At 37.8% G+C, this 13,847-nt stretch overlaps 1 protein-coding gene across 1 annotated transcript in view; it reads left to right on the plus strand.

Moving 5' to 3' along the window:
- Positions 1-3,655: 3,655 nt before the first annotated feature.
- The window catches only part of LOC107755714 (rho GTPase-activating protein 21-like), a 125,753-nt gene continuing 115,561 nt past the window's right edge, over positions 3,656-13,847 (plus strand). Inside the window, exons 1-2 of the mRNA XM_016572598.1 lie at positions 3,656-3,900; positions 4,823-5,025. Coding sequence (XP_016428084.1) covers positions 4,954-5,025 — 72 coding nt within the window. The 5' untranslated portion in view covers positions 3,656-3,900; positions 4,823-4,953. The remainder of the gene's footprint in view (positions 3,901-4,822; positions 5,026-13,847) is intronic.

A 13,847-nucleotide genomic window follows, 5' to 3' on the forward strand; every position in this document is an offset into this window, starting at 1 on the left:
CCTTTGTAATCCTTAACATTTTCATAAGTAACTGTAATTTAATTACACATTTTTTCTCAGTAACTGTAACTGATTACAATTACTTTTATTTTGTAATTAAATTACGTAATTTCGTTACATGTAACTAGTTACTCCCCAACACTGGTAATTAATGACAGAATTTCATTTTTGGGTGAACTATCCCTTTAATGACCTAATTCAAAGGAACCAATTCAACAATTAGTTTGAATCGTCACTCAGAAGTGTTGCTGGAATTATAGCTCGAGTTGCTGGAATATACAGGTGCATCTCAATAAATTAGAATGTCGTGGAAAAGTTCATTTATTTCAGTAATTCAACTCAAATCGTGAAACTCGTGTATTAAATAAATTCAATGCACACAGACTGAAGTAGTTTAAGTCTTTGGATGCTGATTTCATTTTCCAGCAGGATTTGGCACCTGCCCACACTGCCAAAGGCACCAAAAGTTGGTTAAATGACCATGGTGTTGGTGTGCTTGACTGGCCAGCAAACTCACCAGACCTGAACCCCATAGAGAATCTATGGGGTATTGTCAAGAGGAAAATGAGAAACAAGAGACCAAAAAATGCAGATGAGCTGAAGGCCACTGTCAAAGAAACGTGGGCTTCCATACCACCTCAGCAGTGCCACAAACTGATCACTTCCATGCCACGCCGAATTGAGGCAGTAATTAAAGCAAGAGGAGCCCCTACCAAGTATTGAGTACGTGTACAGTAAATGAACATACTTTCCAGAAGGCTAACAATTCACTAAAAATGTTTTTTTTTATTGGTCTTATGAAGTATTCTAATTTGTTGAGATAGTGAATTGGTGGGTTTTTGTTAAATGTGAGCCAAAATCATCACAATTAAAAGAACCAAAGACTTAAACTACTTCAGTCTGTGTGCATTGAATTTATTTAATACACGAGTTTCACAATTTGAGTTGAATTACTGAAATAAATGAATTTTTCCACGACATTCTAATTTATTGAGATGCACCTGTATATAGGTTAAGTAAAATGAGTGTTGCTTCTGCTGCAGTGTAAGGGTGTTGTGGGTTGTTTAGGATGTTGTTATGTGGTTGCAAAAGGTTTGTTTTAGTTACATTTGATGCATTTTATAAATTATTATTTAAAAAAAAAATACTTTCTTCATCCTCTCATTAAAAAGACCTCTTTTAATTGTTCTCACCATTAAATGTATACTGAAGAAAAAAAAAATAGTGTAGAAAAATTCTCACTCAGAAATTGCTAGTTTGCTAGAAAAACTGGCAAGTAAAATGTCAAATTAAACGTGAAGGGAGACAGTATTTTCTTATAAGAAAATACTCCAATAATCTTTTTTCTCTTTTTTTATTTACAACTTCTAAAAATCATTCAATCATTTTTTACACTGCATATTTATGCTGCCGTTTAACTAAAAGTGGTCTTGTTTTAAGCATTAATTATTTATGTTTGTATAGGATGCATATGAACATGCAATATCAATTAATGAATTTTACTCATAAACCTGTAGAAACATCAGGATTTAAATGTTAATTCTGTGATTATAAGTGGTGGACCATTAGTAATACTGCAGCTAATCTAATTACTGCCGGTCAAGTGCCAAAGCGTGGAGAGCAACGGATGAAAACTTTTATTATTCACATTATCAATATATTAGTAATAGTATTGTTGCTGTTGTTGTTTTATCAACTAGGATGTCTAACCAAATGCTAGTAAACCTTATATTGTCTTGGTCAATAGTGCACCAGGCCTTCAAACAATAGGAGAAAAGCTGCTCTTTGAGATTCAGCAGCCTTTTATTTCAGAATGGGTCACAAGAGTTGTCCCATTGTTCCTTATACATTGTGGTGGAAAGAGGCAAACAAAACACAGATGACCTCCATTGCTTTTGTCCGAAAGCTTCACGCTGCATCCATGCTCTATGTCACTATAATGGAGTTTGAGACTGGAAATGTTCTTTAAACCCAAAAAGATTGCGTTGGAATGTTAGACATATTGTTATAGAATTGTGAGCTGAATTTTTTTCTCTGAACAGATGCATGACCAGCTGGTTATGGCAAATGTGTAAGATTTATTTTGGACGGAAGTGTGAACACTATGAGGGTTTAGACAGCTGAGAATATTACTAAACTGCATACTAATTTAATTCCAGGTAAATTCAGTTTTCATAATGTCAAGTTTTCAAGTGTGCTCAACTTGGGACTTGTGAAAACATTCTAGCCAGTGATATTGCCGCCACTGCTTTGAAGAACTGGATTTGTTTAATCGTGATTACATAAAATACTGCCAAGAACTAGTGTTTGGAATAAACTCTTGGAGGAGGATCTGATTATTTTAATTAAACCCAACAGAAAAAAAAAAATCTGAAATGTCAATTACTTCCAAAAAAAAGTTTTCAAGGGAACAAAACATTTACAGCATGATCTAATATCTCTAAAACATTTACTGCTGGCAGTAGAACATCGTTGCATATCAGGCTTTAAAAACAGGTTTCTGAGCCACTAGTGAATTACACAAGCACTCACAATCCGCATGAATAAATAGTGACTGTAAGTAATTGAGCAGAGAATACATACGCATGGGCCTCTTATGTAAGAAGAAATCCGGTTGGTTGAAGTCGTCAAGCATATTTGAATATCGCATGCTATTGGATAACAGGCCGGCGGACAGCCAGAGGGGGCGGGACTTCGGAGTGACAAAAAAAAAAATCTGAAATGTCAATTACTTCCAAAAAAAAGTTTTCAAGGGAACAAAACATTTACAGCATGATCTTGATAATATCTCTAAAACATTTACTGCTGGCAGTAGAACATCGTTGCATATCAGGCTTTAAAAACAGGTTTCTGAGCCACTAGTGAATTACACAAGCACTCACAATCCGCATGAATAAATAGTGACTGTAAGTAATTGAGCAGAGAATACATACGCATGGGCCTCTTACGTAAGAAGAAATCCGGTTGGTTGAAGTCGTCAAGCATATTTGAATATCGCATGCTATTGGATAACAGGCCGGCGGACAGCCAGAGGGGGCGGGACTTCGGAGTGACTGAACGCCAGTCGTAGTAGCAAATGTATTTAGCTTTGGGAAGTCCGAGTCTGTGAGCGAGTCGGTTCGTTCGAACAATTCGTGAGGTAATTCAAATGAACCGATTCACCAATGTCTCCGAGAGACTTTCTGTTTAAGTAGGCTTTTAGTTAGTTAATACTACTGATTGTCACTATGTTATTGGTAAGGTTAAGGTTGTGTCGAGTGCTGTGTTGTCCCCTGGCAAATTTATTTTGGAGATTATAATTTTCATTAATTGTAACATTCATCTCACATTATGACATCTTCCATCCGTTTTTTTGGGGGGGTGGTGTGGTTAATACCAAGTTACATTTTTGTTGTAGTAGCCAAACCATAACTATAGTGACTATTTTGGCAAGACTATGGTTACCATGGTAAATTTTGTAGGAGCCATTTGTCTTCAGCTTCCTTCCAAGATTCAAAAGTGGAGTTAATTGTGAAGTGATTTACAAACGCTTTAAAAATCGGTTCAAATGAATCAAAAAGAACCGATTCAAAAGAACGACTCGTTCGCGAATCGGACCTCACTAGTATCTGTCGCGCCGCCAACTGGAAGTAACCGAGATCAAAGTGTTCGCGTACAAACCGTTGATACAGACGTGCGCTGCGTTTTAAACGCTAGTCATTCTTCGCGTCCGTACGAGCTAGATTCTGTGATTTCTGTTGCTTTTTCTTTCACTATGAAGCTGCTCATTTGGCTATGGAATACTGTGAATAATCTCTGGTCGATAGATTGAAAATCGATTGCAACGCATTTGGATATTAATCGCGTGTTTGGCTGAGAAACGATGCATTATGATTCATGGTCATCTAATAACTGGAACAGGTAGATGTCTTGTGTTTTATTGACTCTCTCTGTCTTACTATTGTTAGATATTGTTGCCATGTCAGAAATAAAGGAAACATACAGGGAAATGAAGATGATGGTTAAATGAGCGAAGGACAGAATTCAGATCAAGATGATGGTTTTATGATTGTTTACCACCCACAGTAATAAACAGTGATAGTAAACACTCCTTGTTATCAAACATCCTGCATGTATGCAAACGGCAGATTTTCAGCTCATGATAGCGCATCATGTTAAATCGGGACTAACCAGCTGCTGATTTAGAAACCTCTCTGAAATAGCCTGCCACAGATCGCGCCATAGAAACAGAGAACTGGACTCGAAATGAAATGGTAGTTAGGTCAGGTGACAAGCTCGAGTCTGTACACTGTGATGTTCTAAACAGGTCAAATAATAATTCTGCTTGATTATCTCAATAATATAGTCTGACATGACCTCAATATCGGAATATAGAGTATGTTTACTAACCTAAGTTAACCTGTTTTCTATCCTGCTGTTTTACTATAGGTTACCACTCTCTACTGTGCATTTTCATACCACTTTGTTTGTTGTACTATTCTACTTGATAGTTTACCTTACTGTACTCTACTTTATACTCCACTCTATATGTAGCTTCATTTTATCTGTTAAACGGAAAGCTTTGAAGAAAGTGTTTGCTTAGGGAATAAACGTAATCTTACTTGTGCTCTACTCTGTCTTCACTCTACAATTCATTGTTATGCCACTTTACAAACAAAAAAATGTGTTCAACTCTATTCTACATTTCTATATTCCATATCGGGGAGGCCTGTTGGTAACTATTGACTGGGGTAGATCTCCTGTATAACAGGCGACAGTGTCACACTCATCTTTATATGTGTCCTACATTGTGTCCTCTTCAGTAACCTTTCTTTGGTCGCAGGATCTTACAGTGGACGGGCATGAAGAAATCGGATGGTGTGGATTAGATCATTGGGAATATAGTGCTTTGATTTCTCTCATCTCAATGTTGGGCTCCACAGGACCTCTGCCTTTGTGCTCTGAAATGAAATAATGGCAACGCATTGGGCTGCGTCAACGCACCAAGATGAGAAGAAAAATCTAGCCGGGTCGTCAGTTTGCGAGGTAAATCGTTTTGTCGCTTTATAAGAAATGTGAAAGCGCAATTGAATACACATTAAGGCCTACACCTTCTACAGCTCATGACAGGACAAGTACTACTGACTACTTCAGTCAGACACTCTTGCAGTGCAGGCGGGACGTCCATAAACTGAGCAGGATGATTAGAACTTGTATTGATTTTTTTTCTATTTGTTTATGCATGTTGATATTGTTTTGATTGTGGCCTGTTCAAAAATGTTTGTATTGTGAGAAAATTAGATTTTTTTTTAAACCTTTTGATATCTCAAATTTTATACCATACAACATTATATATTGGGCTCATAAAATTGAATTTTAGAGATGGAGAACTCATGGCATAGTATTATCTTGCTAGAAGCAGCCGCTGACTGTTTACACTGAGACTGCATTCATTAAATGAAGTAGCCTATTTATTTTATTTGGCAAGCACAGCCCTTACTTATCTAATCTCAGTAATGTTGTAAGGCTGCCAGTGCATAATGTCACTCTTCAGAATACTAGAGCAGCATTGGATTTTGTGTGACCACTCTGACATGTGGCATCACATCATCACTGTGAACATAACGCCGTGCTGCAAACGCATGCTTAGATTAACCTATCAGTAATGGCAATACAAGTGTGTGTGTGTGTGTATAATCTCTTTACATAGTAGGCTCAGGGTCTGTGGGTTCAGGAGGTTGGTGGGAACAGTAGTTTGCAAACACATCAACAGATCACTTACTATGTGTCCAGAGGGATTCAGGAATTAAATTCTATGTTTCTTTAAAAAACACAGCATGTTCTCGAAATAAATTAATCATTGTGAAGGAAACAGAACATTACTGTTTATCTGTACATAAGTGCAATGCATTATTTTGAAGTAGCAGTGCATTATTTTGAAGAAATGTTGCATTGTTTGTTTGAAGAAATGTTGCAACGAACATGCATTACTTTAAAAGAACATTGCTTTTTGCATGTTATATTTTGTGTGGATTCAGCTGTTTAATGAAAGCATCATTGATTTAGGCTGAAAATGTAAAGCCACAGGCATGTTTGAATAATGTCTTCTGAAACTCTTAACAACATTAAGGGGCTGTTCACACAGAATGGGTTTTTGCACTCCACAGTGATGCATTTCTATTGTTTTAAACATACACTAGACGGAAGCATTTGACCACAGTATTTGAAACCCGCTGAAGTTAATAGTAGTTCCAACGCATTTGTGTTTTTTTTCATTCCACTGCCCTGCGTGTCATGTTTTTAAATGCAAAAAAAAAACCTGTGTGACACTATTTTGTACATTTTTCACAAACACTTCCCTCAGAATCATTAATTGTGATGCTGTGGCACAGTTTTTGGGCCCTGGTTGTCTCAGTCCAGTGCTCCTCACTGCTTCCTAGTTATAAAGTTAAACAGTAACTGAAGTTCTCAGCAGGTATGTGAAAAGTCCCCAGCAGACTCATAAAAAAGCTTTTATCCACACCATTAAATAACGCCTACTTGAGTTAACGACGTTTGAGCTTCAGTAAGCATCATTGCAATCAGTACAATATACATAGCTTGGGATCACACTTTAAACAGTGTGATTTACTTTTGTATTTCAGTATAGTAATATTTGTTATATTTATGTGATTAATACAGACAGTACAGCTCTGTTTCAAAACCTATTGAGCTGCCTACATAGCCAGCTTTCTTCTAAGGCAGCATTCCTAACCATCCTGGAAACTCAAAAGTGACTGACTTGGACACCCTACATAGGCAGCAACTCTTCTCGATATGCAGAACTAATTGTTAATGGCATGGGAGACAACTGGGAGACAGTTTGACGGTAGTATGTTGCTAACATCGCAAAAAAAAAAACATACAATTGAAATTAGATTGTTATTTTGTTTGTATACTTTCCAGTATTAAATGAAATACAATCATAATCAACATTTCTTGTGACTCTTGCCATTTTTCACTGCGCTCATTCCAGTACATTCTGGGATTGCCTTACTGCAAAAGACACAGAGCTGCCGTAGAATCTGCCTTAGGCAGCATATTTATGTTTAATACCTTTTCAGCTTCACATTGCAAAAGTACCTACAGTATGCTACCTAAAAATTCAGTCTTAGTAGGCATCCTGCTAGGTTTTGTTGTCATTTTTCCTTTGGAGAGCTGGGAGAAAATTAAATGCAGTGGCATTATGTATGTCTAGTCATTCTATATAGTGCCACTGGCAAAACTAAACAATACAGTGTGTAATTGCTTTGTTTATATGCATGAAAGAATGATGTGATCCATTATCCACACATTTGGTGTCCCTCATGTTTAATTGTGGGGTCCAATTGTGTTCATGTCTGTGGTGAAACTTGTTTCATTCATTATCACCCAGGAGTCCTCCACTTCCTGTTTAAACCAGTGTTCTACTTTAATTACATCACCCCCAAGACACACATAAAGATAAGAATACGTATAGTAATATGCATTAGTGCCTCGGTCATGGAGCTTTTCTTAAATTCTTCCTTGTAGAGCATGGACAGGTGCAGGACTGTACCTGCTCCTGTCTCTCCTGACACTCATTAGATGCCCCCAGGGGTTTATTGTGCTTGGTGGACTCAGGTGGGCCCGTTATGCTGTCCCATCTAGTTCTCCACGTTTAATGAGGGCGTCTCTCTCTGTCTGTCTCCCTTGATTGGTCGCCCTGCCCCCTGGGAGGACGTCAGCGCCATGGAGGGTAATTAAAACCCAGCTGCTCCTCGCTTTTACACCTCCTCTCTCTCTCTCTCTCTCTGTTGTGGTGCGCATGTGCGGGCGTCTGAGTGTGTGAGCGTCTGAGCGAGTTGCGGCGTGTTTGAGTGAGTTGGTACTTTTTTCCTTTTTCTTTGGTTTGTATAGATATTTTGGTTTAGTGTAGATTTAATTGTCGCCGATTTTATCACCCAAGGGTGGTGAAAAATGGGGACAGATTCAGATGGTTGTGCTCCTTTAACCGCTAAGCATGGGTGCAAATGTTTACCTGATGAATCCATAACAGTCGAGGACTGTCTAATTGCGATTAGTAGTGAAGTTGGTGCTCGTAATATTGTGTCCGCATCAAGGATGAATAAAGCGGTTGTTGTCTTTTTGAGAGAAGTTGGTTTGGTTCAGCATTTGGTTGAATTTGGTTTATCCGTTAGAGATACTTTTCTACCAGTTTTGCAGTTGTCGAGTCCATCTAAGAAGGTTATTCTTTCAAATGTACCTCCATTCATTACCAATGACTCAATCGAGCGTTTGTTAGGACGCTATGGTAAAATAGTGGGGTCTATTAAAATGATACCTTTAGGATTAAAAAATCCAGAACTTAAACATGTGATGTCGTTTAGACGTCAGACCTTTATGATCCTGAACGCTGAATTTCAAACTTTGAATACTTCAGCGAAAACCACTTTGCTGGGTAAAGAATATACCATTTATATCAGTACTGAATCAATGAGGTGTTTTTCTTGTGGGAAGTATGGTCATACAAAACTGGTATGTTCAATGACTGATGAGGCTAGTACTAATGTGACTGAACCGTCTGTGAACAACGGCTCTGTGTAGTTAATGCTGCTCAATGTGAAAGCACGCACGTGATGGAGATTTACCGCTGATTACAGAATGGCTTTACTGACAAGATGCGCGTTAAATATCGCATGCGATTTATCGTGCAGCCCTAGTGTTCAAGAAATATTTCTTATTCTAATCAATGTTGAAAACAGATGTCCTGCTTAATATTTAGGTGGAAACCATTATATTTTTTTCAGGATTCTTTGATTTATAGAACATTCAAAAGAACCACATTTATTTAAATAAAATAGAACATTATTGTAAGATTAAAATTGTCTTTACTGTCAGTTTTGATAAATGTAATGTGTCCTTGCTGAATAAAAGTATCAATTAAAAAAAAAAATCTTACTGACCCCAAAAATTTGAAAGTTAGTTTATGAGAAGCCAAATAAATGAATCATTATTTGGTCATATTGTGATTATCTCTATCAGCTGATAACAGTGCCACTTGATTAATTTCAATGTCTCAGTCAGCTTAATTAAATTGTAGCTTATGTATCCGCATTATGTCGGTCATAGGCTGCCTGCCATTGGCCATTACAAAAATTACATATCAATCGACCACTATCTACATCCATATAATAACTTGCACCACCTCTAAAATTATATTTTAGCTAATGTCACCAATACTCGCAACCGCATGTCTCTGGTATTTCTCACTTTTCACGATTCAGTCAATTCCCGATGAATAAAATCAATTCCAGCCCTATATTTCTACGTTTTCAATATCCTGTTTCATTCAGAAATACTGTACATCAGATTATAGACTTGACTTCAATGAAACCCTGTTTATCTGTGAATTGTTTGCTCAGATCATTAGGCAATTGAGCTTCATGCCTTTGTAGATATTGTGGAGACGCCCTTAACAAACTCTCCTTTTATATCTGACCGTTGTCTCATTGAATCCAACGGGCCAAACCATAATCCAGAGTTGACAGGGCCGTTTCTGTGTGCCTTCTCGGATCAGAGCTTCGAGTTGCCACTTCAGCCCTTTACCCACTCATTCTGTTTCCATATGTATTGATTTCTGTTGTCTGTTCAGAAAAACAGGCTGAGAGAGCATTAGATGCTGGCTCTCATTGTGTGCATGTATGTGGATTCACCCCTGTTTTCAGTCTATAGTCTCTCCCTCTCATGTGAATGTGTTTCTGTCTGCTTGCCTTTGGCTTGCCCTTTGTTGTAACATATTTTGGGAAGCGCTCTGTTCGATGCGCTGCACTAAATTGTATGATACTACAGATATGTGGATTCACTAAAACTAGACTGTACCCATTGATAGTGTAATTTGTTTGCCTTACATGTTGTTTTATTCCTTTGAACCAGGTTCAAAGGAATTATGCAAATCAGGTAATGCCGTAAACACCCACAAAATCACTGCTGAGCGCAGTATGCACAGAGCAGTTGCTTATCTTTTATTCCGTTGTGGTTTAGATACTGGTATCTCTCAGACTTCATTGGTCAGCTGGCTTCACACCGGCATCCTGGACCAGCATGAATTACATGGAAGGGTTTCCCTCATGTAAACACGGCAGCCACTTTTCCGATTCCCAGTTATCATCATTCAGTCAAGCCTTTGGAGTGCTTGTGCATTTGTGTGTGCTCTTGCTATCTGGATAAGTTTCTTTTCTGTATCATCGGAAATAGGAAAATTGTGAACACCAATTTAATCTGGAATCCCAACCACTGTAGGTTGAATTCATAGTGGTTTAACATTCGGTGCTTTTATGCAGTGTTGCTCCATTTTTTTGTCATAATGAGCAGACGAAAAAAAACCCCACTAGATACTCCCACTAGAGTGAAGTTTGCTGTATAAGCCTGCAGTCAGAAAGGATACTGATGATCTGGTATAAATTACTCCAATCAAAATCGCCCCTCTTTCTCATTACCACTGGGTGGATGGGCAGAGTGAGCATGTTTCTCAGTGGGAATAGTGTTCAGTGAGGCAGTGTTGGTATATATTACACATGCCCAGAGCACATCTGTGTTTGGTCATGTTTGTGATTATCTCCATCAGCTGATAACAGTGCCGCTTGATTAATTTCAATGTCTCAGTCAGCTTAATTAAATTGTAGCTTATACAGTATATATCAGCATTATGTTGGTCGTAGGCCGCCTGGCATTGGTCATTACAGAAATTTCATCTCAATCGACCACTATCTACATCCATATAATAACTTGCACCACCTCTAAAATTATATTTTAGCTAATGTCACCAATACTCGCAACCACATGGCTCTGGTATTACTGACTTTTCACGATTCAGTCAATTCCTGATGAATAAAATCAATTCCATCCCTACATTTCTTCGTTTTCAATATCCTGTTTCATTCAGAAATATACTGTACATCAGATTATAGACTTGACTTCTATGAAACCCTGTTTATCTGTGAATTGTTTGCTCAAATCATTAGGCAACTGAGCTTCATGCCTTTGTAGATGTTGTGTAGACGCACTTAACAAACTCTGTTTCTCAGTGGGAATAGTGTTCAGTGAGGCAATGTTGGTGTTTATTACACATGCCCAGAGCACATCTGTGTTAAGATGCTGCCACCTGCTCTTATCTGCAGTGGGTCAAACACATGGATGCCGCTCACACTGTCACACACACTGTGACTCTTATAGTAGATCTTGTTATCTTAAGCTCAGCCCTTATAAAACATTAGCATGGTCATCATACTTCCAAAAAAGGTCAAACGGTATAGTGTAGTTATTGTTAGAAGTATCTAATAAAAAAAAGAAGAATACATAAATAAATACAGCTTCTTATACTGTTTGAAGGAGATCTTATTTAAATTTTTAGATCTATTTTATTTTATTTATTGTTTTACAAGAGGAACTATAACTAACAATAACTGTAGTAATTATTATGGTATACTGTAAAGTGTTTACTGAGTACATTCATTTTTTACAATGCATCAGCTTAAGAAATAGGTTTGAAGTGTGCAGTATGCAGTGATTCTCTCTTCTTCCTCTACACTAGGTAGATGTAACTTAACCAACACTCTATATGAATGAAGAGAGTCTTGTTAACAATATTTTTTTCCCCACACTAAATCTATGGAATGCTGCCCGTTACAATGAGACTTCCTGTCAGCGAATGGATGCCACATTCCTTTGTCACTTTCATTTTCATGAGTTTTCATTTTGCCAGCTGAATTTAATCTTGATAGCATCTGAATGCTCTGCATAGCTTTAGCATTCGTGTCCTGACCACAGCTGTCATACATTAGAATTGTTCGCCTGTGCACGTTTCACACATAGTTTTTGTCAGTATCATTGCCAGATTATTTTATTTCAATGACTCCGTTTTTTTTATTTTTGTATCTACATGTGCATGGACACTTTCAGAATGAAGAAGGAAATCTCAGTCTTTCCTGTTGGTTAAATGAACTTTGACTGTGATTTTGCCAAGCAATGCATGTTCCTGGAACAAGATTATGATCAACCAGTTTGATTTTAGATATAGCCAAAGGGTTTGATTTAGGTCTGGGGTCAGGCTTGAACTAATTTTAAGGGTTACTAATAGAGCCCGATCGATATATCGTTTTGCCGATATTATCGGCCGATATGAGCCTGTTGCCGATATATCGTTATCAGCGAATATGCCGCCGATATGAACATTTTTTTTACAGAACATATAACGCAGATAAAATGCTTGGAATTGTGTAATTACTTAGTTTGTCCAGTAGAATGCGCTCTATTGTTTGCTACTGGCGACCTGGATGAAACGCTTTAAAGCTTAAGTCTATGGAAAACCATTGAAACTTTGAACGGCCATATCTCCGTAACAATATCGGCCGATATATCGATATCTTTTTATATCCGATATATATCGGCCTTTTTTACTCCCTAATATCGGTATCAGTATCGGCCCCAAAAAACCCGGGCTCTAGTTACTAATTCTTTGGGGTTAGAGTTGGGAGTAGTCTTGGCCTCAGAACGCTTGCCCACAGTCTGTTCATGTAGACTCTGGAGCATATAGAATACTAAAAGGGCAACATGTAGTTGAAAACACTGGTTCCATTCTAATTGGCTGGTTTCTGCGCAATCTCTGAGTCGGGTGCAGCAGTCTACCTAGAAACAAAAATTGTGTTAAAAAGATTCTGGACTGGACCATTGAGTGTTTGGGGAAGAACTACTCAGTGGATTTGCTAAAGTTTGCCAGATCTCTTCCAGTCTAAGTGGCTGGTTTTAGAGAAAATATGCTGAAAAAGGATCCAGACATATGGACAAAAGCCTTGGGTGGTGGTCGACTGATATATCGGCCAATATTTGGCATTTTTTAAATATCAGCCGAACGCTGAGAACGGCAGAACGCTGAGCACACAGTGCTCACATTCTGCATCTTCATTAGTTATGGTCTCTCAGTTTTGTCTAATACGTTGCTAGAGAGAACTGTTAAACAAAGAAACCAAACCGTATATGAAAAAGTATTAGCGTTTACTTTTATATTATTAGTAACAGAAAGTCAAACACTATAATACTTTCTCATTTAACGTCAGCATTCAGCAAATGCACATTTATATCATTTAAACAAATCTTTGAATATCTAATAAACATTTAATTTCACAAACCTTGCAGACTTAGTCGAATCCAGCTGAAGTGTGCATTTGTAGCCAGTTCTGTGTGTGACGGTCAGTCCATGTGAGTTGAATGTGTAATCGACAAACTTTAAACCCTTGATTTCAAATTATACTGTACTATATTCAGTTGCCTGTCATATTCATGTAGGCCTGGGCGATAAAACGGTATCGATATTTATCGACGGTACACCATCATCGATATCGATAGAAAAAATGTTCAATATATTGCACGATAGTTTCACGCTTTTTCCATTTAAAGGCGCGTGTTATGAGTGACAAGTAGGGTTGTGACGGTGAGGAAATGTTCCCACCGGTTAATCGACACGTCACAACACCGGTAATATCGGTATCACCGCGGGGGCGGGGGCGGGGGCGTTCCCTCTTTTCCTCGCTTTCCTTCGCTTGCGTCTCGCACAAGAGTTGAATAGAAAGCCGTGTAAAGTTAAAAGAGGTTCAACTTTTAGAAAACATGTCTTGAGAATTTGTGGGGGTTTTATTAAATGCAATTCCTCCTGTGGCCTCAGGAGGCCGAATGTTTCCTTAATACTCATTTAATCTGCATATAAAATATAAGAAAGGAGATATTTGTTTCAATTTTATTCTATTTTGTTTTATTTGTTATTTTGTTTGTTAAGACTAAAATAAGTTGTTGTTTGTCTTAATAAATTGGGTTAA

Source organism: Sinocyclocheilus rhinocerous, unplaced genomic scaffold, assembly GCF_001515625.1.
Source record: "Sinocyclocheilus rhinocerous isolate Xijiao unplaced genomic scaffold, SAMN03320098_v1.1 scaffold1193, whole genome shotgun sequence".
Taxonomy (NCBI): Eukaryota; Metazoa; Chordata; class Actinopteri; order Cypriniformes; family Cyprinidae; genus Sinocyclocheilus; species Sinocyclocheilus rhinocerous.